The following is a 26,701-nucleotide window of genomic DNA, read 5'->3' as shown; positions in this document are numbered from 1 at the left end:
CCTGGGAATGGCAAGGAGGCTGTGGCTCTGGTAAAAGAGCTGCAGAAAGATCCAGATGGACCACACCCCAAAGGAAGTGAGGTGGCCAGGTAGTGGGGGAAGGAATGAATTAAGACCAGACTGGTTGGTGATCCTGTGATTTTCCTTAATCTTGGCACACTGGCAGCCTGATGAAAATTAAAGCAGGTTTGTGTTCAGAACAGAGTGTATGCGCTGGTTTAGGGGTTGATGGTTAAGGTCTTTGAGGCCAGTTGAGAATCCTCACACAAGCACAGATTCCTCTCTGTCCTCCAGGATGAGGATGGCCATGCTGAGTGTGGTTCCATACCTTGGAGGTGATGGTTACAAGCATTCCCGTAAGCCAGCGGTTCTCAATCTGTGGATCTTGGCCCCAACAGGGGTTGCATATCAGATATTTACATTACAATTCCTAACAGTAGCAAAATTACGGTTATGAAGTAGCAATGGAATAATTTTATGGTTGGAGGTCACCACAGCATGAGGAACTGTACTAAAGGTCACAGCAGTAGGAAGGCTGAGAACCACTGCCCTAAGCAAAGCATATCTGTTGTTTCTGTGAGTCTGGTTGGAGCAGTGATGTGGGGCTGGGGTGCAAAAGGGAGTGGCACAGAAAGAATGATGCTTTCCAAACCAAGTGTGGTGACTCAAGATTGTTGGGCTGTGGTGGTGCAGGCCTTTAATTCCAGCACTCGGGAGGCAGAGGCAGGCGGATGGATCTCTGTGAGTTTGAGGCCAGCCTGGTCTTCAGAGACGGTTTCAGAACAGCCATAGCTGTTACTCAGAGAAACCCTGTCTGGAAAAAAATCACTTAGGATACTGAGGAAGGAAGCTCACTGAAAGGTTTGAACTATTGTGGAATACTTAAGGGGTTCCTGAGCTCCTGTCCAAAAAGGAAGGATGGAAGGAAAGGGAGAAGGTGAGGGAGGGATGGATGGAGGGAGAGAGAGAGAGAGAGGTGAGAGAGAGAGTAAAAAAAAAGAGAATGCCGTTTTCCAGATTCAGTGGGAGCTCCGCTGTGCTCCTCACTGGGGATTTGTAACACAAGTGTATAGTTGAGATATGTGCTTCTGGTAAAACTTTGAATCCTTGGCCTGTAGGTTGGAACCTTGGTATTGTTTCTTATATTTTTTATTAGATTCATTTTTTCCTAAATGTGTGTATATGTGTGTCTGTGCGAATATATACCACATGTGTTCAGGTGCCAATGGAGGCCAGAAGGGGCCATTGGATCCTTTGAAGCTGTAGATGCAGGCATCTGTAAGCCATCCGATGTGGGTGTTGAGAACCAAACTTATGTCCTCTGGAAGAGCACTGAGCCATCCCTACGGGTTTCTTTTAAAGATCAGCCTATTTATTATGTAAAAAAATTCATTATGACATTCTCTTGCATATGTATCTTGTACTTCAACCTTACTCTGATTATTTTCCTTTAATCTGTCACTCATGAAAAAATTTGTATGCAGGCAGTCTGAACCATAACTCAGTCTGGGCAATGGTATCAGGTATCAAGGATGGACTTGTTATTTTATTAAAAGCAAACAATTAGCCGAGCAGTGGTGGTGCACACCTTTAATCCCAGCACTTGGGAGGCAGAGTCAGGCATGTGGTGCACATACATGCATGCAGGCAAAACACCCATTCACATAAAATAAATAAAAACAGTTTTAAAGTATATTCTTCCAGAAGCCAAAAATAAAAATAGCTCACTGATAGATCACTGGCCTAGCATGTGCAAAACCCCGGATTCCACCCCTGCACTGCAAAAATGAGTAAGTTAACACATGTTGCATGTATCCTTGTAGCATGTTTTTAAGTCATTTAATGATTTTGTTCTCAAACGAGGTGTCATAGCACACACCTATAATATTTGCCTTTGGAAAGCTAAAGCCTGAAAACTGGGCATTCAGCACCATGCTGGGCTACATAACAAGATGGAAGAGGGAAACTGAGAGACAGACAGACTGTCATGGTGGTGCTACCCTGTTGTTCCAGTGCTTATGAGACAGACGGACGGGGAACTCATGACTTTGAGGCTATCCTGACCTACACAGTAAGTTCAAGGCCATTTAAGCTACATAGTGAGACCCTGTCTCAAAGGAAGTATGGACTGAGGCTGTGCCTCAGTTGTATAATACTTGCTTAGCTAATGCAAAACCCTGGGTTCCATCTCTAGCACCAGAATAACCAAGAAAAAATTGATAACAATTTGATAGCTTTGTATATAGTTCATTTTACCAGAATGGGATACCATTGCCAAGAATGAGGAGGTGATGTCAAAACTGAGCATTTTCTGAAGAGCAGACTATATAAAAGGAACATCAAAAAGATTCCAAGAACATATTTCTTTGATTTTGAAGAAGAGTATGAATGGCAAGTTTTGACAAGTCAGTCAGAAAACGAACAGGGAAAGAGTATATATAGTAAAGAAGGGGCTCCTTTGTGGATGTGAACAGAGGAAGAAGAAAAGGACTCTACCAGAAAAACGAGGCCAGACACGGTGGGAATTTGAAGAAAGCTTGACCTTGGATTCAACTACTTGTGAACGTTTCATAGGTACTGAAGGAAAGAAGTTTTATAACGTGATATATGTTGTAAACATTTTAGTAAAATCCCCCATCTTATGAACCATCAGAGAATCCATACTGATAGAAATCTCATACATGTAAGGAGGGAGTGTGGACAAGACTCTGTTGGGCGCTCAAGCCTTCTAATGCTCTCAGAACCATCCTGGGGAGCGACTTTCCAAGGACCAGGACTGTGGGAGAGCATTCTCTCAGGGTGCTTATCTTCTTTTTTTTTAAATTTTTTAAAAAGATTTTATTTATTATATGTAGTAATATGGGCAGCGGGGCTGCATCCCCAACACCCCAGGCGCCTGGCTAGCTTATGCCCAAAATAACAACACACAAACTGTATTCATTTAAACACTGCTTGGCCCACTAGCTCTAGCCCTTACTGGCTAATTCTGATATCCCGATCAACCCATCTCTAATAAACTGTAGCACCGGTCTTACCGGGAAAGATTCAGCATGTCTGACCTGGCGGCTTGCTTCATTGCGTGCGTTTTCCCGGGAGCAGGGAGCATGGCGTCTCTCTGAGGCGTCTGCTCCGGAGAGGAGAGCTGTGGAGTCTGAGCTCACTTCCTCTTCCTCCCAGCGTTCTGTTCTGTTTACTCCTCCCACCTATCTTCTAACCAATGAGGACCAAGCAGTTTCTTTTTAATTAACCAATGACCTTCCTCCATCAATTATATATACAACATTCTGTCTCCATGTATGCCTGCAGGCCAGAAGAGGGCACCAGACTTCATTACAGATGGTTGTGAGCCACCATGTGGTTGCTGGGAATTGGACTTAGGACCTCTGGAAGAGCAGGCAATGCTCTTAACCTCTGAGCCATCTCTCCAGCCCCAGAGTGCTTATCTTCTAAACCACCAGGGAATCCACACGGGGAGAAACCTTACAAATGTGAGGAGTGTCTGCGACACCATTCTGGGGAGAGACCGTATAAATGTGATAATGTGGCAAGGTGTTTTCCAAGAATGCTTAACTTACTGACATTCCAATGCAACGATTATGGCAAAGCCTTTCCTCAGAGTGCTTATCCCTTGGACCATCAGAGACTCCACGATAGAGAAAAGCCCTATGGCTGTAGTGAATGTGGGGAGTGCTCATTCTGAAGAAGAGCCTTATTTTGCTCTCCACACTGGAGAGAGTCTCCATGAAGGCAAAGACTGTGGTAAAGTCTTTGGTTCCAACAGAAACCTTGAATGTGAGAGACTCCACAATGGAAGAAGCCATATGAACGTGGAGAGCATGGGCAAACCCTTATGATGAGCAAAACTTTTACGGGCCATCAGAAACTCCATACCCACAAGAGTGAAGACTATGGGAAGGATTTCAGTTATAATTCAGGAATGTTTGTTCACCGGAGAATCCACACTGGAGAAAAGCCCTTTGAATGTAGTTAAGTCTGGGAACGCTTTTAGTTCAAACAGGAACCTCATCAAACATAACAGAACCCACAGCTGTGAAAAGCCCTATGCAGGTAATGAGTGTGGAAATTGCTTCTTTCTGAAGAAAAGCCTCATTGGGCATCAGAGGATTCGCACGGGCAGAATCCTACAAGGGCAATGGCTGTGGGAATCTTCAGTTACCGCTCAAACCTGATAGCCCATTAGAGGATCCACACTGGGGAGAAACCCTGTGAGTGGAATGAGCGCAGTAAAGGCTCTGCCTACAACAGAAATGAACAGAATTAACAATGGGTAAAGAACACTTACGAATGTTATATATGCAGAAAAGTCTTTACCTCTAGTAGAAAGCTTATGGTACATCAAAGAAATCACAGTGGAGACAAACTTCACAAATGTGGGGAGCGTGGGAAAGATTTTAGTCAGAATAAAAACCTCATGGTGCATCGGAGAATGCACACTGGGGACAAACCTTATGAGTGGGAGAAATACTGGAAATCCTTGAGCTCTGAGAGGAATTTAATTGGTCACCAGAGAATCCACACAGGGGAGAAACCCTAAGGCTGTAATGATTATAGCAAAGCTTTTAGACAAAGGAAAAATACTTGCTGTACACCAGAAAGTTAACACAGATGAAAAACACCGTTAATGTGTGGGGTCCACAAAGGAATTCTTGCCACTTCAAGACGTCACCTATAACAAAAAGAAATCACACTATGGAAGAATTTCTTTTTGCTGTAAATATGAGTCACTGAGAGATCAGAAAATCTAGGTAGTGCTGGGCATATGCCTTGGTGTAAAGGTGTTTACCAGAACCCCAGAACAGTAAAAAAGAAAAATGCAGTCATTTGTAAAATAAAATACAATCACACTGAAGTGACTGCTGCAGTTTGAAGGAAAATGGCCCCAAAGGGACTGATACTGTTAGGTGTGACTTGTTGGAGGAAGTGGGTTGCTGCAGAGTAGGCTCTGAGGTCTCTCTTGCTCAAGCTTCCCTCCATGTAACAGTTGACTTCCTGCTGCCTTCTGATGAGATGTAGCCAGCACCACGTCTCCCTTAACAGAGCTATGCTTCCCACCATGGTGATAATGGACTGGACCTCTGAAACTGTAAGCCACCACCTCAGTTAAATGTTTTGTTAGTATTGCCTGGAGCCCAGCCTTCAGCAGAGGGGTGAGTACTACAACTATTTATCTGAGGGAGTTAAGGGAGAAAACACTCATACACTCTCTTGATGGTTTCCTTCAGACCTTTTCTTTATTCTTCTTCATATTATATATTCTTTATTTTCCTGGTGATTTCTTTCTCTGATTCTTGATGTTTTCCTTCTAACTCTATCTTTACTCTTGATGTTTTTTTTTCCTTCTAATTCCCTCATTCTTGATGCTTCCCTTCTAACTCATTTTGATTCTATCTTTATTCTTGCCCTTACAGTTTATACACCCCAGCAAAATCTTTCAGGCAGTATAAAAATTATAATGTGTTTACATTCTGTTTTTCAAGTGAATGATCACAATGACTATAAGTAAAAAACCAGCATGTTCTCTGTATCCCTTACAAGATTAAACATTTTACATATTACAGGTGAAAAACGAATTATTCCAGGAACCCACGGACATTCATGTCCAAGCAATTTGCTATAGATTAACAGTGAGTAAGCAAGTAAGGTATTCTTTTACTGGCAGGCTGCCTTTTACAGTTACAAAGAAAGGACCAAATACTTCATTAATTTAAATCTTTACGGTATATACCCACTCATAAATAGTTGTTTTTGTTTTGCTTAAGCAGGAGATTGAAAGAAAAAATGGGCACAAGGAATTAATCATCACCTTTGGTCATTATCAAATCCTAGAAAGAAAAGTGCAGACTGCTTTGGTCTTGTCCAGATGAAGGATAGTGGTATTCACGGCATCATTTCTTCAATTTTTCTGTACTGTTTGATAATTTGACCATAATTTTTTTTTCCTGCAATCTATCAGGATTTTCTACAGTTTGGCAGCTCTGGGTAGGTGCGCGCCTTGCAAAAATTGCTCCTGCCCTGCCCGCCAATACCCGGCTCTCCCTAATCTCAGGACTCTAAGGAAATGCACAGAGGAGGACGACTTCCTAGATTCCTAGAGAGGTCGGCCTGTGACCGTGGAGCCGGAAGCCCTTCCCGAGGCACTTCCTGTCCGGTCATTGTTCTCCCAGTTAATGCAGAGAGGCTCTGTAGTCTCAGTCCTGAAATTGGCGCTGGCGGGCTGGGCCTCCGTGGTGAGCGGGTGTCGCCGGGCGGCAGAGGAGCAGGATCGCCCTGCACCGACCCATCCTTCTTGCGGAGCCACGAGGTAGTGGGACGGGCCGCGGCCGGGCGGCGAGGGGCTGCGGGCTCTGGAAGACGGAGGCCTGTGCTGTGGCTCCGGGCCTGCGGGGGCGCGAAGCCCACGGAGTCTTCGGAAGACTCAGAGTAGAGAGCTTAGCGTGTGCACATAGGGGAACGAGTCTCAAAGGCTTTCCTGCCAGGGGGACTCAGCCCCACACCACGGGGAGAATAACCCTCCAGAATTGTGATTTGGTTCAGTGGGGAAAAGCGTGGTATTCCTTGAAAATTCAGTGTGTACAATAAAGTTAACTTTGGAAAAATGAGAATGATTACTTCAAAAGCTGCAAAGGTGGATTTGGTAAAAATTGGCAGAGTTTTTATTAACAGAACCAAAGAGGAATAGAAACAAATAAACAAAAAAAAAAAAACCCAATATTCTTATATCCAGCTAAAATAATAGTCAGATTATTTGACTTTAAAAAAACACCTGTCTACTTATCCGAGATAAAAAGGTCTTGTTAATTAGTAGTTGTGTGCCTGACTTTATGTGGTGTTTTAGGAAGCAATTTGAAACATAAAAGCTTTTGAGCTAGTGACCTCACAGTTCTTTCTAAAGGAATAACGCCATAGGACTAAAGGTGATTTGTACTGAAACAACTGTTAGCAAACTGAGGAGTGAAGTCCATGTTTGTTAAAGAAAAGGTTGTAAACAGTAGGGTGAAGTAAGTGTAGAATCCTCCGCCAGAGTGAGGTGTGTATGCGTTATTTACTTTACATATTGGAAGACCGCTATGGCTGTTGTGGAACAGTAATTGGGTCAAGAAGTGGCTGTGGCTGAGGGTGTACCTCAGCGGTAGAGTCTGTCTAATAGCATCAGGCCTTTGGATGGCTTCTCAGCACTGCAGAAGCCACAGCAAAACCCACCAGCACTGTAGTGGCATTTCATTTGTATTTTAGTAAATAAAACTTGCCTGAAGGTCAGAAAAGCAAAACAGCCAGTCACTAACTCTTACCTCGACCTCAGTACAAAATGGCGATCCTGCCTCCAGGAATCCCAGAATGAGACTGTGTCTGAGAGCTGTCTCCTCCGTATTATATTCCTCTCTAGAGCTGGGATTAAAGGTGTGCACCACTACCGCCTGGTTTCTGTGTCAAACTAGTGTGGCTGCTGGGATTAAAGGTGTGTGTCACCATTGCCTGGTCTGTAAGGCAGTACAGAGTGGTGAACTATGTCCAAGTGTGGTCCAGAAGTACACACACAGGGGACTAGCGACATCCAGTCTAGTCACTAATTACTCTGTTTATATAAGTATATGTATAGAATACATTTGATTTTATGTGTTTATATAATCTCTTCAGAAAGACTGAGAATTATAGGTTATTGTGCAACAATTAAAAAATAAAGATAGGCCGGGCAGTGGTGATGCTCGGGAGGCAGAGGCAGGTGGATCTCTGAGTTTGAGGCCAGCCTGGTCTACAAGTGCTAGTTCCAGGACAGGCTCCAAAGCTACAGAGAAACCCTGTCTTAAAAAAAAAAAAGGATAAACAATGATGTTAACATGAATACTTTTTTTTTTTGGTTTTTTTTTTTGAAACAGGGTTTCTCTGTGGCTTTGGAGCCTGTCCTGGAACTAGCTCTGTAGACCAGGCTGGTCTTGAACTCACAGAGATCCACCTGCCTCTGCCTCCCGAGTGCTGGGATTAAAGGCGTGTGCCACCATCGCCCGGCAACATGAATACTTTTTAAGACCAAAAAAAGAAATGCTTGTAATTATAACCTTTGAGATAATCATTCTTTTCTCTTTAGAAAACCTTTGTAATGTTCCCTCTTTAAAGCTTTAGTCTAGGGGTTGGGGATATAGTTCAGTGGTAGACTATTTGAGGCCTTGGGTTTGGTCCTCATTTCTAAAAGGAAAAAAAAATTAGTCTAATTCTGAAAATAAATAAGTGTCCCCATAGTAAAGAAATTAAGCTACTAAGTAAAAAAGTTATTATCACTGGATTGGAGATTTTCCCTAAGATTTTTCTATATTCTTAAAGTTTTTACAGTTAAAATACTAATACTTCCTCCTTTTTTTCCTTTTCTTTCTTTTTTTTAATTTGAGATACCATCTCACTATGCAGCCTGGGATGACCTATGTAGACAAGGCCTCTGCTTCCCCAAGTGCTGGGATTAAAGGTGTGTACACGAGTGTACCCCTGAAATGTGAAGAACAGACTGCTTTTGTCCTACCGTGCCACTAGCCAGAGCAGGAAGCACCAACCAATGGGCACAGTGTTACCCAAACAAAGCTATATTTGGTGTTAACTGTGTTTTCTGGTTTTGCAGGGAACTGGGAAGAGACTCAGAAGCTCTGGCGACTTGGAGATTAGATGGGGCATGACCAGTGCTGGGCATCCCCCGCTGAACAGAGAGGATGGCTGCAGAATTGAAGAGGACCATGGCCCGAGCCTCCTGGGGCCCAGTGAAGGTGGAAAGGGATGGGGACGATGGAGAAAATGTGAGCACATCCAGTCGACGAGTGGACTCTGAGAACGTCAAGGTCTGGGCCCCAGGGGACCGTCCTTATTTAAGCATTGATGTATCTGAAGAGGAGGGAAAGGTAAGTGGTGATCTGGAGGGGAAGAAGAGAATGCGGAGCTCAGATAGTTTCAGGGGCACTCCACTGCCAAACGCAGGCTTTTTCTCTCCTGGTAAGGGTTCTTACTTTTTATTCCTGTGGAGCACAGTGAGATGGTCCCTTTGATTGATCTGTAATTCTGTTGTTCACAACCATTGCTGCATAGAACCTGGGGGGCTTTACAACATCTTGTTACCCACGTTATATTCTGTTCTAACCAGAACAGACTCTGGGGAATAATACCTAGGTTTTTGGGTTTGTTTTTGGTTGTCGTTGTTGGTTTTTGGTTTTCGGGGCAGGGTTTCTCTGTGTAACAGCCCTGGCTATCCTGGAACTAGCACTTGTAGATCAAGCTGGCTCTGCCTCCCGAGTAGCGGAATGAAATGTGTGCACCACCACTGCCCAGCTCACCCTGGCTTCTTAAAGCCATGCTCTCTACTTGTCTAAGCTAGGGCTCACTAACAGATGAGAATGTATATTATAGAGTTCTGTGAGTTAAAAATCCAAGTGGTAGACCGGGATGTGTGTGTGTCACCCACCTTTAATCCCAGCACTCGAGGCAGAGGCGGGTGGATCTCTCTGAGTTCCAGGACAGCCAGGGCTACACAGAGAAACACTGTCTTGAAAAACTTAAAATAAAATAAAATAATCAAAGTGGTAGCCTAACTTCTTCACGCAGGTGTCTTGGGGAGGTAGGGAGACTCCTGCCCAGTGTTGGTGACTCCAGGAGTGTGTTCCATCTGCAAAGCTGTATCACAATGCTTCAGTCTTTATTTCCCTCAAACAAACTATGCCCACTTGTTTCTAGGGTCAGAAAATGTTCTGGGACATGGCACTGGTCCTAAAAGCAACACAGGAGGCTGCTGCTGCACCCCTTGAGGGCTACTCATTACCAGGGACTCTGTCCAAGAGTGAGATCCTGGAGCCTCATGGGATCCCAACCCCGCCAGGTAAAGTTCAGCTCCCTGATCTCAGTCACATTAAAATGCGTGGGTGGGTGTCTGGTTTTTCTTCTTAAATACACAGTGTGGAGAGAGCAGCCCATATGGTTGCCACAGTGAGTGATGGGTTTTGTTTTTGTTTTTTTAATATAAACTAAAGAGCAAACAGATAAATTCTAAATTTCACTGTTTAATCATGCTCATTCCTCAGGACTTTTAACATCTCTGCGCACGTGTAAACCTGAGTCATCATGGATATTTATATATTGCAAGTAAAGGACAGTAGACTCTGCTTTTTTGTTTTGTTTTTTTTTTTCTTTTCTTTTTTCTTTTTGAAATGGTCTCATACCCCTGCCTGACCCTAAACTCACTATTCAGCCATGATTGACCTTGAATTTTTAATTTCTAATCCTCCCGCTTTCATTTCCCAAGTGCTATGATTACACGGATGTGCCTGGTGCATGTGTGCTGGAAGTTAAACCCAAGGCTTTGTACGTGCTAGGCAAGCAGTTTACAAATTGAATTATATCCTCAGTCTTAAATGTCTGGGGTTTTTTTTTTTTTAATACTTAAAGAAAAAAAATACCTTGGGCTGGAGAGATGGTTCAGCAGTTAATAACACTGGTTACTCTTCTAGGGGACCAGGGTTCAATTCCCAGCACCCACACGGCAGCGCACAACTATGTGCAAGTCCAGTTTCAGTGTATCAGATATACGTGCAGGCAAAACACCAATGCACATAAAATAAAAAGAAGTAAATTATTAAAAAAATACCTTTAGGGCTAGTGATACAGCACAAAAGGTAAAGATGCCCGATGACCTCATTCCATCCCTCAGACCGACGTATTGGAAAAGAAAAACACTATTTTGACTCCCAAAAGTTGATCTTTGACCTCCACACGTGCACTTTGGCATGCTACTTCCCTCTCCCAATAAATGTAATTTAAAAATTCTTAAAAGATACCTTTATCTTTGTATCATGGCCTTTAATCCCAGCACTCTGGAGGCAGAGGCAGTTGGATCTCAGTTTGAGGCCAGCCTGGTCTACATAGCTGGTCTGGACCAGCCAGGGCTATACAGTATGTGAGGTGTTACTACAGATCATTAATATGATAAGTGATTTAAAGGCTTAAAAAGTTAATTCACGGGGCTGGAGAGATGGCTCAGTGGTTAAGAGTATTGCCTGCTCTTCCAAAGGTCCTGAGTTCAATTCCCAGCAACCACATGGTGGTTCACAACCATCTGTAATGAGGTCTGGTGCCCTCTTCTGGCCTGCAGACATACAGACAGAATATTGTATGCATAATAAATAAATAAAATATTTAAAAAAAAAAGTTAATTCACGGCTACCAGATAGCTTACTGGTAAAGGCAGTTGTTGCCAGGCTTGTTGACCTGAGTTCACTCCCAAGGGATCACATGGTAGCAGGGGAGAACCAGCTCTTAACATTGTCCTCCGACCTCCACATGCACACTGTGGTGTGTGTGCTCATACACACAAACAGAAGTGGTGGTGGTGGGGGGGGTAAGTCAAAGGTACAGAAATAAAAGAAAAAAATCCAAGAAGCAGATGAGGTGTTGAGCCTTGCTGATTGTAAGAGCATCACAGACTGAAAACAGTAGGGTGTTAACCTCACTTAATTAAATCATTTAGTATTTTTGCTCATTTGTTCTGGTTTTTGTTGTTTTGAGACAAGGTCTCTCTACATAGCCCTGGCTGTCCTGGAACTCATTCTGTAGACCAGGCTGGCCTTGAACTCACAGAGATCCACCTGCCTCTGCCTCCTAAGTCCTGAGACTAAAGGTTTGTGCCACTACACCTTGGCCTGTGAAATCAGTCCTGATTGTCTATGGCAGAATCCGGTTTGTGCAGGAATAACCCATAAGTGAGGGTCAGGAATGTGTTTAGATCTTTGGTCGGTGGGATTATATGCTTCATAGCTAAAGAGTACAAAACCCAGTTTAGAGGCCCAACAACATAGATTTCAAATCTTTTTTTATTTGTTGGTTTGAGTATTTTTTTTTTCAGCCAGTGTCTCATGTAGGCCAGACTGGCTTGAATTTAGGAACTTCATGTTTCTACCTCCTAGATGTTGGGATCACAGGTATGTACTGTCATGCCCACGTGAGGTCTTTTTCTGATTAAATTTTATTTACTCGGTGTGCATGTGTGTTCACACCCACACCACAGAGGTCAGAGGTTAGAGGAAGATTTGTGGAGTCAGTTCTGCCCTTCCACTTTCTCATGGGTACAGGGTTGGGTAGCAAGGACTTTGAAATGGTTACATTTACAGTTCAAAATGTAGGTTTACAAATGTGAGGATTTATATTTAATCCTCTGCACCAAGAAGAAAAAAGTAAAATGAAGAAAGATATTGTTATAAAAACTTTGTGGGGTCTGATTGTAGTTTGGTGATAGAATGTTTGCTTGGCATTGTAAGTCCTAAGACCTTTGGAAACGTAGTGTTCTTAACTTCTGAGCCAGTCTGTCTTTTAACCCTGACTGTCCTTCAACTTGCTGTGGTCGAGGCTGGGCTCAGACTCAATCAACAGCAACCTTCCTTCCTCTGTTACCCAAGTGCTGGGATTACAGGTGTATGTTACCATGCCCAGATTTTATCCTTCCTTTGCTGTCTGTCTAGCATTTGCGCACACAAAAAAGCCTAAATTTGTGGCCTTTTGTTTATGGATAGGGATTTTCCATAATTAACTGGTCAGTTTGCTAATCCATGCTAGCAGGTCAAGAAAAAAAGTTGAGGCAGAACTGGTATCCTTTATAACTGGTCTTCAGGTTACCAGGAGTCTTGTCTAGAGCTTGGGCCTGTTACTCTGGGCTAAGAGTCTGTTGTTGCCGACTGATATAAGGAGGGAAGGTTTCTTTTAGCTTATAATAACAGATAACAGTAGAAGATGAGTTTGTTTACTTTATGATAAGCAGGGACCAGGGCCTCAAGTGTTCATAACTTCCTGAAAAACACCACTAGCTAGGGGCTAGTCATTCAGCCCCTGACCTTTTAGGTGACACTCATACTGGAACGTAACAGAATCTGGGGAAGGTAAGTGCATAGAAGGGTACAGAGGGTGTGGTATTTATTTCCTTCTTTCATGAGGTCAGTTTGCAAAGGTGGAGTTCTTTATTCCGATCTTGATGCCTGTTCTTTTTCTAGGCCAGAGGAATCTAACATTTTCATTTCTGTTTCCTGGTACAGGTATTGAAGCCAAGAACCTACAGCTATTGGTTCCTAAAACAGAGATTTGTGGTGAAGCAGAAGAGCCCCCTGTGGTTTTAGGAAGAATCCAGAAAGGTGACCTTCAAGGACCTGAGCTAGGAGAATCTTATGAAAAGGGAAATGTGTTAAAAAGACGGAAAATAAAGAGGGAAAAACAAGATCTAAGAAAAGTAACAGTGAAAGACTCTCCATTGTCTGAGAGCTTCCGAGAGGATGAAGACCAGAAATCTAAGTCGAGGAGGAAATACTGCCTTAGCTCTGACCCAGCCAAAAGTCAGAAAATACAGCCTGGGCCGAAGCCTTTTACATGTAGTGAGTGTGGGAAAGGCTTTAGTCAGAGTGCAAATCTTGTTGTGCACCAGCGAATCCACACTGGGGAGAAACCTTTTGAGTGCCACGAGTGTGGGAAGGCCTTCATCCAGAGTGCAAACCTTGTTGTGCACCAGAGGATCCACACTGGGCAGAAACCTTATGTTTGTGCAAAATGTGGGAAGGCTTTCACTCAGAGCTCAAATCTGACTGTACATCAGAAAATCCACTCCTTAGAAAAAACCTTTAAGTGTGGTGAATGTGAGAAAGCCTTCAGTTACAGCTCGCAGCTTGCTCGGCACCAGAAGGTCCATATAACCGAGAAATGCTACGAATGCAACGAATGTGGGAAGACATTCACTAGAAGCTCCAACCTGATTGTCCATCAGAGGATCCACACTGGAGAGAAGCCTTTCGCCTGTAACGAGTGTGGCAAAGCCTTTACCCAGAGTGCAAACCTTATTGTGCATCAGCGAAGCCATACTGGGGAGAAGCCATATGAGTGTAAAGACTGTGGGAAAGCCTTCAGTTGTTTCTCTCACCTCATTGTCCATCAGAGAATCCACACTGCAGAGAAACCGTACGACTGCAGTGAATGTGGAAAGGCCTTCAGTCAACTCTCTTGCCTTATTGTCCACCAGAGAATTCACAGTGGAGATCTCCCTTATGTGTGTAATGAGTGTGGGAAGGCCTTCACTTGTAGCTCATACCTGCTTATTCATCAGAGAATCCACAATGGGGAGAAACCTTATACATGTAACGAATGTGGGAAGGCCTTCAGACAGAGGTCGAGCCTCACTGTCCACCAGCGAACCCACACAGGGGAAAAGCCCTATGAATGCGCCAAGTGTGGCGCAGCTTTCATTTCTAACTCGCACCTCATGCGACACCACAGAACCCATCTTGTGGAGTAGCGAGGAGGAGGATGTTTCTCTGCTGTTGGTCATAGCCTACTGCTCCTAATAGTAGGCACCTCTGTTCAGCTTTATTCTTCCTTTGTTAAAACAAAGCCTATACCCTTTAAAGTTATTTTTCTGGAAGGGAAAGTAAACACAAGCATTTCAGAGGCTAATTTAAAGAAAATAAAACTTAAACATCTAAGAGCCAAGGACTTCGTTTTAACTGTACCCTAAGCAGTCATGCTTCCTGAAATGGAATGTGGGTCTGTTTTTTTCTCTGTGCCTGTACTCACTGGTCCCAATCCTGCTAAGCTGAGGTCAGATGAAATCAAGCATTGTGGGTGGTGTGGGAACAGATGGGTGTGGCTTTTATAGAAATGGGTCCTGATGAGCATATATAGAATGAGATTGTTCAGGGAAAGGTTGTTGCTCAGTACTCCTTTTTTAAAATGATGAATCAATTGAGCAATAAGCAAGTTGTCCTGGCTGAATTCTCGAGCTTTGAACTTTATATCTGTCTAGTATTGAGTGAAGCAACGAGTTATCACCTGACATAGCACTCGGCAACTCCACTGTAAACATTTATACACTTTCCCATTCCTGAAGTTTTAAAAAAAAGAAAGAAAAGAAACCAGGCCCAAGCCCTTAACAACCCGTTCCTTTGAAGTGACAGGAAGTAGAAAACAGCCTTACTGTCTGTACCTCCCAGACCTAACATTGCAAAGCTCTGGGCACCTCTGACATGTCTGTCCTAAATGGCCAGGTGGTCAGGGGCTGATGGAGACAGCGAATTCCAGCTACTTTGATTTACTAAGATTGAGGACCGTCCCTAAAATTCCTATAATACTCATTTGGGTGAGGTGCTGCTAACATTCATTCCCCAGTAAGGAGTCAGTACTGCTTGTTGAGAGACATGCCCAGGTTGTCTCTGATCTCCTCCCCAGGCTGAGCAAGTTTCAGTGGGTTTCATTCTCACATTCAGGATGGTATTTAGAAAAAGTAGAAAATTCCAGTTTTGAGAACTACAAAACAGGAGGCACAGTGGGATTCCTATGATTTTAATTTAGTCTTTGAGGACTTCAAAGATTATTTGAAAGTGAAGACTCAGATGAAGAAACTGGCTGGAACTAGAGCTCATGGATGGAGCACTTGCCTAGCATGTGTGCAGACCTTGGTTGTGTTCCACAGCACTGAGAAAAGAAAGTGTTCTCCTGAAATGAGGTGACAGCTGGTATTTGTAAATATTCAAACTTTTTTTTTTTTTGAGACAGGGTTTCTTCTCTGTAGCTTTGGTTCCTGTCCTGGAACTAGCCCCTGTAGAGGCTGGCCTTGAACTCACAGAGATCCACCTGCCTCTGCCTCTTGAGTGCTGGGATTAAAGGTGTGCACCACCACCGCCTGGCAACTATTAAGACCCTTAGTGCCTTGACTTCATAACATGTACTTATGTTGGTTTGTTATGCATGATTGTGTTGTGGCTGTAGAAATCCCTATGTTAAGAAAAGATACAGAGATACTTCTAATACATAGTTACCTAGACTAAAAGTAAAGTCAAGGGGTTATGATAATCTAGGTTACTTTCAAATTTTCTATTGTCAGGACCTCAGAATTTTTTTATACTCTGGAAGAAATTAAAATGTACAGTCAAAATTATAAGATTGTAGTCAGATAAAGCCTGTACGCCAAAATGGATGTCATTAGAGGCGACAGATGACAAGTGCTCAGTAAAATGACTTTCATCGGCCGCACTAGATGACCTAATTTACTTTACCAAGTTTTACATAACATTTTTATGTTTGTAGTGTGACTTTCTATTTCAGCTTGTATTTTAATTCCAAATCTGAGTTTTTTAGAAACTCCAGGTTCAGGACCTTTCTTTGATCCTGACCAAATCACATGAGCTAGTGAATTCCTATCTGTTCACTGTCCAGCTAATAACAACTCTTCCCAGTTCAGTTACTGCCCTCAAGTCATAGTCTGTTTTCCTTAGTGTTTAGTAGGGAAGAAGGGCCGTCCTTGTCAAAACTGGCATGGGTATTACTGTTCCATTGGGTCATGGCCCTCTCCCTTGGCTAGTTCTGGGGAAAGTGGTTGAAAACGCCAAGATCAGCACTTGGGAGGCAGAGGCAGGCGGATTCCTGTGAATTCAAGGCCAGCCTGGTCTCCAAGAGCTAGTTCCAGGTCAGGATCCAAAGCTACAGAGAGACCCTGTCTCAAAACAACAACAAAAAACCTGCCAAGATCCCATTTCCACAGTTGCTGGGATATGAAAGAACTTTCTGCCAGGCCTGGCGATTAGCTTAGCTTTCAGAGTAAAGCCAGGTGGAGGCTGCAGAGAGAGATGGCTTAGTTGGTAAAGTGCTGTCTGCAAGCCTGGGAACCTTAGATTCAATTACAAGTGGGGCTGGAGTCCGGTGGTGCTGGTGCATACCTTTAATCTCAACAGAGGCAGACGAATCTCTGAGTTCGAGGCCAGCATAGTCTACAGGGTGAGTTCCAGGACAGCCAGGGCTACACAGAGAACCCTGTCTTGGGGGAGGAAAAGAAAGTGGAGCTAGAGAAACCACTCACTTAATGCTGTTGTGCAGGACCTAGGTTTAGATCCCAGCACCTACATTTGGCTCAGTCACCTTTATCTCCAGCTTCAGAAAAGAAACTTAAGAAATGTAAAAGAAAATGTTTTGAGGTCCAAAAACAAAATCAGTTTTGGGTTGGTAATACAAGTTAGGATAGAAAGTGAACTAGGTACAAAACTTTAGACTCCCCAAGATAGGGTAAGTTAATACCTTTCCTGTCTATGTAGACAGTACCTGATAACTGTTCTCATTGTTCACAGCTTTACTGTGTTAGAGTTAAAAACCTTTCCTTTTTCTTTGGACAAAAAGGGAAATGTTTTGGAACACTCTGAAGATGTGTCACTTGGATTGGTTTAATAAAAAGCTGAATGGCCAATACCTAGGCAGGATTTTCGGGGCAGAGAGGATGCTGGAAAGAAGGGTGAAGTCAGAAGACACAGAGGAAGCATGACATCCAGGAGATGAGGTAACAAGCCACGAGCCATGTGGCAGCACATAAATTAATAGGAATGGGTTAATTTAAATTCTAAGAGCTAGTTAGAAACAAGACTAAGCTATTGGCCATTCAGCCTCTTATTAACTAGTCTGAGTGACTCATCTTCAGACTGTACAAAAAGATTACAACATTTTAACACTAAGATTTCCACCCTAGCATCTCAAGACTATTATAAAGTGGGTTTTATGTGCTAGTTTGCTTGTTTGTCTTATGATGGGATATTCCTGTGTAGTTTAGGGTGATCTGGTAATCCCTGTGTCAGTCTAGCCTTCAACTGCGATAAATCTCCCTACTCAGCCACCGGAGTCCCTGGCGTCCAGGCATACATCATCCCATCCAGCTAAGAATGGAAATTTAGTCTGACCTTTCCTTCCTGTAATAAGGTGGATCCCTTGACCAGGCCAACACCCATCTTAGTTGTCTTCAGTGTTCTTTGGCTCCACATTCTACCACTAATCTTCTGCCACACTGAAAGAAATTCATCCTGAGCTGGGAATGGTGGGCCACACTTTTAATCCCAGCATTTAGGATTTACAGATCTCTGAGCTCAAGGTCAGCCTAGTTTACAGGGTGAGTTCCAGGACTACACAGAGAAACCCAGTCTTGAAAAAAGCCAACCCCTCAAAAGATACCACAAAATGCAGACTGTTATTCCCTTTAGTAGCACTTCTTTATATAAGGCTTGTGTCTCGCTGTGTTACCCTGGCTTGCCTGGAACTCACTAGACCAGGTGGGCCTTGAAATTCCTCGTGTGCATGTTGGACCATTTCTGGAGCTGGGACTCCTGGCTTGGGAAGGTATTTTCAGCCAGGCACATATCCATGCCTTCATCTAAAGTAGGGTTTTACTAATGAAAAAAATCACAAAAAAGGCTCATATATTTGAGTGCTCAATCACCAGGAAATAACTTGAAAGGATCACAAAGATTAGGAGATAGGACTTTATTGGAGGAAGTGTGTCACTGGGGGTGGGTTTTAAGGTTTCAAAAGCCCATGCCAGTGGGCCATGGTGTAGCACACCTTTAATCCCAGCGTTTGGGAGGCAGAGGCAGACAGATCTCTGAGTCTGAGACCAGCTTGGTCTACAAAGTTCCAGGACAGTCAGAGCTACTCAGACAAACCCTGTTTCAAAAAACAAAAAAAGCCCACGCCAGTCTGTCTCTCTCAGAGTTGTCCCACCCCTCCCCCATCACCCCTTGTGGTTCAGGATGTACCTTCAGGACTTCTTCAGCCTCATGTCTATCTTGCCACCATGCTTCCTGCCAGGATGACTAAGCTCAAACTACAAGCAAGCCCTCAATTAAATGCTTTCTTTTATAATAGTTGCCTTGGGTATGGTGTCTCTTTATATCAACAGCACAGTGATTAAGACATCTATTTATTATAACATTCTTTTTTTTTTTTTTTTGGTTTTTTTCGAGACAGGGTTTCTCTGTAGCTTTGGTGCCTGTCCCGAAACTAGCTCTTGTAGACCAGGCTGGCCTCGAACTCCCAGAGATCCGCCTGCCTCTGCCTCCCGAGTGCTGGGATTAAAGGCATGCGCCACCACCGCCCGGCTAGTATAACATTCTTTATGAGCTATTAATGTTAGATTTTTAAAATATGCAACAAAATTCTAATGCTGTAATTATAAGTAAGAAGCAGGACACAACATATACGACAATCTCAGTTTTATTTAAAATATAATTTACATATATACATACCCACAGATGGGAGGTAATAAAATGTTAACAGTGGTGAATGTCTAACATTTCCAGTAAAGGGGCATTACTGGATGGGTTTTATTTCAAGTTTGTCTTCTGTGTTTTTGAGGCTTTCTGCAATGAACCTGAAGTACTTGGGGAAAATGTCATTTTAAGACATATGAAAATTAATGTTTTAAAAAATACCTCATTGCTTTCAAAGGAAACCAAGTCCACATGTTTATACTTACTCATTTTCATCTTCATTGTCAAAAGAAAGGAGACTACTATTTCTTATTTGCTTCTGTGAGTTCTTTCTAACTGGGCCCTGCCTATCCACGCCGTCTTCATTTGTTTTCTTTCTCTTGGAGCTTGCTGTCAAACCTGAACACTTTTCATCCGAGGAACGCTTAACCGGTTTTCGATACACGATTCTCCCATCAGCTGGAGGTGGATCTTCCTCTGTGACAAAAAAGAAAAGAAAAGCTGGAGAAGTTTCTTCTCATTATTTAGCTGCTAACCAAGAGTCAATTGGCAAGAAAGCCGTACAGTGTACTTAAGGAGAAAGCCATGCAGTGCACTTAAGAAAGCCATACATTGTACTTAAGAAGAAAGCCACAGTGTACTTAAGGACGCCCTTGACTTAATTCAGTCTGCTCTACTGCTTCTGGTTATACCGTACCCAACATAAGCCACCACTCAGTAAAACGTCACTAACATGTCCCATAATATTATTAGTCCCCAGCTGATGACAGAAAAGATTAGGGTGACACCCGAACTTAGGGTCTTGTATGCTAAGAAGGCAATCTACCACCGAGCTGTTTTCCAGGTCCTCAGGGTGTATTCTGAAATGTGTTTGGAACAATATTTCTCCCTAAAACAATGTGACACCTGTTTAGGAACAATATAAGTGTACTACATAACAACTACACTTCAGCACTAATGAATTACACAAATCTTGCTGACTGGTTGACCTATGTTGTTAAATGGCTACTTTAAACAGTACACTAAGGCAGGACCATTGTCTCTATTTCACTGGTGGGGAACTTGCCCAAGGTTACACATCTGGCACCATAGCCAATGCTTGAAACAAAGGCCACATTCTTCAAACAAATCATCCTATTCAATTGAAATAAAAAAAACAACAACCCTATTTTATGTCATTAAAGTGCCAAAAAAAAAATCAGATAACTTTTGGATATTACCTGCTTTGGCAGCCTTTATTTCTGCTTTAATTTTCATGACTTCTTCAGCTGTTAGGTCTCCCTTTTTTAAAACCACTACTTGAGGCTGCTCATCTTCTTTGTCACTGCGGTCCTCATCATCATCTGGGAGCTGAGGCTGGATTTTCTACAGAAAATCAAGTGTAATGTGTAGGTTGCTGACCTTTAACATAACCACTGCCACTGTGACAATAATTATTAAAGTGAAATGGGTATCCATGAAATGAATATAAAGTGAATTAACTCCAAAGAGCCTAACTTGCCACACAGAACACAGCCCACCTACCAGTCACCCTGGCATGCCCAGCGGCACTCACTTCTATCCAGCCCACTCAAGGGAGTGCAGAACTACTCTGGTTCTTTGTTTATAATCAATATTTTTCACTTCCGTCTTGTCTGAATTTGACAAAAAACAAAACTCCAGACAAACATAACTCAGCCTCACCAGTTAAGCCATCAAAGGAAGGAAAACAACAGGCAAAACTTACTTTCTCCTACCTCTGCTCATCGAATATCCTAACCGCTTCAGTTTAGTAGATACCTTATCAACTGCTCTTCAAAGACACACAAATTATGTAAAAGATTGGTTTTTTTTTGATCATGATATGAGATTTTCTTTTTTCCGATGTCATGTTGACATTTTTTTAATTAAAAATTTCCACCTTTACCCCTCCTCCCACTTCCCTCCCCTCCCCCTGTAAGAAGTTTTATACATAAACAATGCTATACGTATTGTTTAAGTTCTGAAATTTCTCAAGCAGTACCCTGTCTCATTGTACACGTGTAACAAATGTAGCATTTTGTCAGCTAAATCATATTTTTCAAAAGCTAGGCACCATATATATTTAAACTAAAAAAGTTTTTGTATAATACACTGAGATAAATATAGAATCATCTTTTTTATTCTTTTCTTTTTTTTTTTTTCGAGACAGGGTGCCTGACCTGGAACTCGCTCTTGTAGACCAGACTAGCCTTGAACTCATAGAGATTCACCTGCCTCTGCCTCCCGAGTGCTGGGATTAAAGGCGTGCGCCACCACTGCCCTCCTCATTTTTCAAATTACTGCCCAGTACTTCATTTTGTAATGTGAACACCCTGCGTGAGTTTGCCTTAGACCACTCCACCCTCCAGACTCCAAACTTGAGTACTTAACAGTCCGTGACCATCTCCACTCCTCTGCCTCCTTTGTCTCTCATTGTGTCTAGGACACGCCGCTGTTCCACGCCAACCCTTACTTATGTTGCTTTCAAGACTAAAGAGCCTCTAGAAGACACACAGGTGATGTGTGCATAGCTTCTAGGCAACAGGAACGACACTGTGTTTACGGTCTTTTTTGGACAGACTCCTTTGATGAGTACTGTTTCATCGCCCTATCCTGAGACACGCAGCCTGGACGACAGCAGAGATTCTGCTTCTAATCCTGGATGGTTTCCCCCAAAGACTTCAGATTCGAATCATTTAAACAAGTGGCCTCCGTTTCCTTCTCTGAAAAAGGGAACGGTGCTGTCATCATCTTTCTCACGTAAAGTGAGATCCGGAAGTGAGAAAGAAAAGGACGGGGAAGCCGTCTTAAATTACTGAGGGGTCATCTCCAAACACAGCACTGTGAGCGAGAGACCTGGGGTCCGAGGCCCGGCCGGCTTGGTCCGGTCGCGAGTGGGGGGGGGGGACCCGAAGAGCCGGAAGTGGCGTGGGCAAGCGGGTCCGACTCGGCGCGACTCCGGCTGGCTCACCTTGGTCTCGACGGTGGGCCCCTCCTGGTAGCCGACTCGTTCCTTGAAGCGGGACAGGAAGGCGGGCTCGGCGGGCCGCACGTACGACACCAGGTTCCGCTTGCTCATGGCGGCTCCGACGGGAAGCGCCCACCGCACCCGGCAGGGCAAAGGCGCCGTCGCCCGCGCGCACTTCTGACGTCTGCGCACGCTGGCGTCACCCAACCGCGCCCTTGGGGGGCGTGACGCGTGGGCGGCGCCAAATTCAAATCCGTGGCCATCTTGGCGGGAGGATCCTAGCGGCCACGGCGGTCGCGAATCTGCGCGGAGGTCGCCATGGCCCCTGGCTGCAAAGGTAAATCGTGAGCTCATGGCCGCTGGCCAACCCCGGTGTCAGCGGACGGCAGCTCCTAGGGCGCCCCGCTGGAGTGACGGCGGCGCGCACGGGGGGAACCCGAGTTCCACGCAGAGCGCAGGCGCCCAGGTTCAGCCCCTGCTCACTTGCGCGCCCTTCCCAGGGCTGCTCACTCTGCTCTGTCCCTGCTGGCTTCTTCTTGTGTCAGTGTCCCGAGGGCGGACCCTCGCGCTCTCCACCTGCTGCATGCTCCCACGTTTCCGACTTTCTCGAAGGGAAGGGAATCCCGCCCTCAGAGGAGGGATTTTTAAAGCGAATTGCAACCCATCTGTTTACAGTAGTTCCCACTTCATCCGGCAAGACTTCCTGAATTCATGAGGCCAGAATTGCATCCTAGCACAGAACCCTATAGACAGATAACTGTGCTCTGTAAGATAAGCTGATGATAAAATACAGCAGCTGTGGTAATATACAATAGTAAGTTATGTGAAAGGGTTTCTTAGAGCCATCTTTCCTTTTGTCGTGAGGCGCTGTGGTGAGAGAATTGCTACAGTGTGACAGAGTTTCCAAAAGTCACTTGCACGCAAGCATTGTCAGTTAGCTAGTTGCACCCATAACAGAAGGCTGAGACTATTAGGAGAGCAGTATATAGCGTGGCCAAGACCCTGGCTAAACGGAGTTGTGTAGCAGGACGAGCTACTGAGAATAGGCTGTTTCAGGCCAGCCTTCATATTGAGAGCTTGTCTCAAGATAATAAATAAAAGACTTATGATTTGTTTAGTTCTGAATTTTCTAGTTAGTGGTTTTGGACTCTAGATGGTGGCTGGGATAAAAACCATGGAGAAGGGACCTGCAGTTTATGGTTAGACTGATCCACATTCTCAATCTCTTTTCATTTGGAAGAGACTGATTTAATCCCCCAACTCCTCTGTATGTAAGTGCCACCTCTTGTGTTGCGGAATTCTGTAGGCTGTCTTTCTTAAATTTTTTATTTTTAATTTTGGTGTATGTGTCGAGGTGCCTGCCCTTGGGAGGGTGGTTGGAGACCACGAGCTGGCATTCTGAGTGGCCATGAACTGCTGTGTACAGGTGCTGTCATCCGCTTTTTTAAGGCTGATTTTAAGATTTGAGAGTGGAATGAGGAGATGCTTGAGAAAATTGTGAAATTGTAGTTTGAATTTTACAGTAGTGTTCATGTTTGTACCTCTTTGTCAAATTGTAATTGTTTCCTGATTAGTTGCTTGGTTTACCTCTAAGTCTATTACACCGTTATCTGAACAAGTCAGTGTGATTTTTTTCTCAGTTTAAAGCCGTCTTTTTCCTCTGCCACTTTTGGTGTTACGGGAATTTAAGCATACGAATGGGTACGTTGTGGATCTTAAATGCTCATCCTATTTTCTGTATCATCACAGTATTTATTATAATCCTTTTTAAAAGCAGATATCACATAAACCAGACTGGTCTTAAGATTTGTGTGAAGCCGGAGATGGTCTTGGGCTTCTGATCCTCCTGCCTCCACTCCCATAGAATAGAATAGAGCTGTTCCTGTAGTCCGTAAGCCCTCACCCTCGCCAGTATTCTGCTTCTTATCACCACTCAGCAGTCCTATCTATTCTTGAAGCTCATGTGGTTGGTACATACGTTCTTTCTTCTCGTAATGACCTTTGTGAAATTTTGTGTCTGTGGGCATTCGTGGTAGGCAGCGGCAGCTAGGTCTTTTTCATTGCTCTCTGGTGTTCTGTTAGGTGAGCATATTACAATTTGTTCTGTTTTTGAGGGGCTTTCTCTCTCTTTGAATTTGGGTTTCTAGGTTGGATTAACATGAATAAAATATCTGTGAATAGTCTTTAGCATGTTTTTAGGCAGCCACATCAATGACCTCAAAATTGAAAAAAATTTACAGTAAATGTATCCAGAGAATGGTGACCTGATAAGGCTATATACTTCCGCTAACCTTGAGTCAAGAGGGAGCACAACAAAGTGGCTGAGTACATGAAAGATGAACTCAGAACATCCCGTCAGGCTTCAGTTGGGAATCGTGCATAGCTGCCTACTTCTCTGCAGTTTGTTTGTCGAGATGGGATCTCTCCGCATTGTTCTAGCTGTTTGGTGCTTGATGTAGAAACCGGACTGGCCTGTAGCTCAGAGCTCCTCCTGCCTCTGGAGCGACGGGATTTAAGGTGTGCACCCCTGGCCTCCTCTCTGAAATTCTTCATTTTATCTCATTGTTCAGGTAGCTTTGCTTTTGGGGGTGGGCTGGGAATGGGTAAAAATTTTCTTTTGGGATCCACTTGACTTACTGAAAACTTGCACATACATGCCTGTTGATGTCTGGGTACTTAGGAGATCTCTGGAGAGCCAGAGCTTGCTCTCTATGTGAACTTCTGTCCCACAGAGTCCATCTGCATTTACTTTCCCAAGCCAAATCATTTCTCCTCAGCTCAGCCAGATCAGCGAGCTCTGCTTGGATTCTCCCGCTGCCTTTGTTTCCTCCTCTCAGGATGGCTTTTCTATGCTGCCTGTTGTCCAGTGTCTCAGAACTTGCTGCAGATTTTTTTTTGTTCAGTTTCCTAGTCACTTAACACAAGTACATTGCGTCCTTGCTACTCCACATGGCTGACAGATTGAAAGGCTGTGTTCTATTCATAAGGATAAGCCAAAGCGTGGTCTCAGAGTTCAGCTTTTGAAACATGAAAGCCTTCCTTTTGTGTCCTGGTCTGTCTTTCTTTTCACTTTTGCTCCAGGTACAGAAATGCTGTTTCTTTGTCACCAGCATTTGAGAGAACTGTGAACAGAGGTGTGGTGGGTTGGTTGGTCGCCTTGTCTGTTTCCTGCTTCACAGGTGTCGATTTGAGGGATAATCTCCAGAAATAAAGTTCTGTGATAACCTTTTGCTTTCAGTTCTTGTATGCGTAGAACTTATTATTGTTCTGGTCTCATTCATTCAGAGATATTGTGTGTTACTGTGGATCAGGCACTCCTTTGAAGTATGCTTTATAAGGTGGAAGAATAATATGTGTTATGATAGTAATAATAACAACAGGTTCTTCGAAGCTGAACAGAGCCAAGAAAGGTATGGGAATTTTGTCTGTGTTGTCTCTGACATTCAGTGGAGTCAAATGTTGGTCCGACAGGTGGGAGAAGTGGCGTTCACATTCAGCTGGTTGGAATGGATCATAGAGCGTGTGTGTCCACACGCTCCTCCCACCCCCATGGGCTCTAGAAAGGCCCCTGAAAAGAGTAGGCTGGCTGGAACGTTGTGTGCTTTTTTTGAGTGGGGGAAGTAAATGGTAGTGGTGTGTTTCGCGGTCTCTTGTGATTGTCTTAGATTGTATTCTTCAATATTTGTCTGTGAGTTTCATTCTTTAATAGCCAGTAAAAGAAATTGCAATATCCGGCACCCCATGTAGGGGGCCATTTATAGGTCGAGTTTATCATCGGGACCACTGGTCACCTCTGTCCCACCAGCCTGCTCCCAAATGACCACACAGAGACTCATTATTAGTTATAAATGCTTGGCTGATAGCTTATTCTTGTTACTAACAGTCTCTGTCTCTAATTAATTATTAATTTGAAAATCATCAATATATACCTAGCATTTAAACTCATGAGACTGGATGTGGTTACCAGTATAATGGACCGGGATAGCATGGGGAGGAGAAATGAGGCCAAGATTTGGTTGTGGATATAAGGGATCTGAGAAAGTCGAGGAATATCAATTTCTGAAGAAAATATTTCCATAATGAATTTTTTGTCCTTTGTTGGTCACCCAGCCTAGGCTTTGCAGTTAGTATATAAATGCAAATATAGTATATTTAATGGTTTTGTTATATGAAATAACATATAACCATTTATATGCCATGAAAAATGATGATTCAGATGGTAAAGAATTTACCCAGTTCACAAAAGCATGCAGAGAAGTTCTTTAGATACGCTGTAAGAAGACAACGGGCTGGAGAGATGGCTCAGAGGTTAAGAGCACTGGCTGTTCTTCCAGAGGACCCAGGTTCAATTCCCAGCACCCACATGGCACCTAACGACTGTCTCTAACTCCAAGATCTGACACCCTCACACAGACATACATGCAGGCAAAATACCAATGCAAATGAAATAAAAGTAAATAAATTATTAAAAAACAAAAAAAGAAGACAGCATGTCAGTTCCCTAGGCCAGCTTTCGAGGGGAGACCAGGGCAGAGAGAGGGTAGAAGTTTTATAGTAGTTGAGGAGAAAGTTACTTAGTCTCATGAGCCATTTGTGTGGGGTCCAGACTGGTATAGATAGGCAGGGATGCAGGCTTCTCACTGTCTTGTTAGCTAGGAAAGTTTAAAGTGTGGATCATTTTTTTATTAGGACTTAAGTA

At 43.6% G+C, this 26,701-nt stretch overlaps 4 protein-coding genes across 6 annotated transcripts in view; 3 read left to right on the top strand and 1 right to left on the bottom strand.

The window, feature by feature from the left end:
* Window positions 1-301: 301 nt before the first annotated feature.
* On the top strand, window positions 302-6,445 carry Znf197 (zinc finger protein 197). Its single transcript, XM_075967533.1, is given in 9 exon segments — window positions 302-356; window positions 2,260-2,361; window positions 2,364-2,424; window positions 2,426-2,598; window positions 2,601-2,733; window positions 2,735-2,801; window positions 3,435-3,465; window positions 3,468-3,680; window positions 6,186-6,445. Coding segments are annotated over 9 exon segments (1,095 nt in total).
* On the top strand, window positions 6,158-14,498 carry Znf35 (zinc finger protein 35). Of its 2 annotated transcripts, XM_075964066.1 has the most exons (5): window positions 6,178-6,322; window positions 8,403-8,476; window positions 8,627-8,900; window positions 9,727-9,868; window positions 13,068-14,498. In XM_075964066.1, the coding sequence occupies exons 3-5, from the start codon at window positions 8,715-8,717 to the stop codon at window positions 14,309-14,311; spliced, it is 1,572 nt and encodes a 523-aa protein (XP_075820181.1). In that variant the 5' UTR covers window positions 6,178-6,322; window positions 8,403-8,476; window positions 8,627-8,714; the 3' UTR covers window positions 14,312-14,498. The 2 variants fall into 2 exon arrangements, with proteins under 2 accessions (XP_075820180.1, XP_075820181.1); XM_075964065.1 differs by lacking the exon at window positions 8,403-8,476 and having other exon boundaries at window positions 6,158-6,322.
* A 4,524-nt stretch (window positions 14,499-19,022) lies between these two features.
* Window positions 19,023-22,187, bottom strand: Kiaa1143 (KIAA1143 ortholog). The gene is made up of 3 exons (XM_075964068.1): window positions 22,006-22,187; window positions 20,255-20,399; window positions 19,023-19,511 (listed from the first exon to the last, which is right to left on the bottom strand). Exons 1-3 carry the CDS (start codon window positions 22,111-22,113, stop codon window positions 19,297-19,299), a joined length of 468 nt encoding a protein of 155 aa, XP_075820183.1. The 5' UTR covers window positions 22,114-22,187; the 3' UTR covers window positions 19,023-19,296.
* Window positions 22,188-22,234: 47 nt separating this feature from the next.
* Window positions 22,235-26,701, top strand: part of Kif15 (kinesin family member 15) — a 54,622-nt gene continuing 50,155 nt past the window's right edge. For both annotated transcript variants that reach the window (XM_075964063.1, XM_075964064.1), the window contains exon 1: window positions 22,235-22,339. In XM_075964063.1, coding sequence (XP_075820178.1) covers window positions 22,321-22,339 — 19 coding nt within the window. In that variant the 5' untranslated portion in view covers window positions 22,235-22,320. The remainder of the gene's footprint in view (window positions 22,340-26,701) is intronic.

Source organism: Microtus pennsylvanicus, chromosome 3, assembly GCF_037038515.1.
Source record: "Microtus pennsylvanicus isolate mMicPen1 chromosome 3, mMicPen1.hap1, whole genome shotgun sequence".
Classification (NCBI taxonomy): Eukaryota; Metazoa; Chordata; class Mammalia; order Rodentia; family Cricetidae; genus Microtus; species Microtus pennsylvanicus.
The sequence above is the reverse complement of the archived record's forward strand: the minus strand, read 5'-3'. Positions and strand labels throughout refer to the sequence as shown.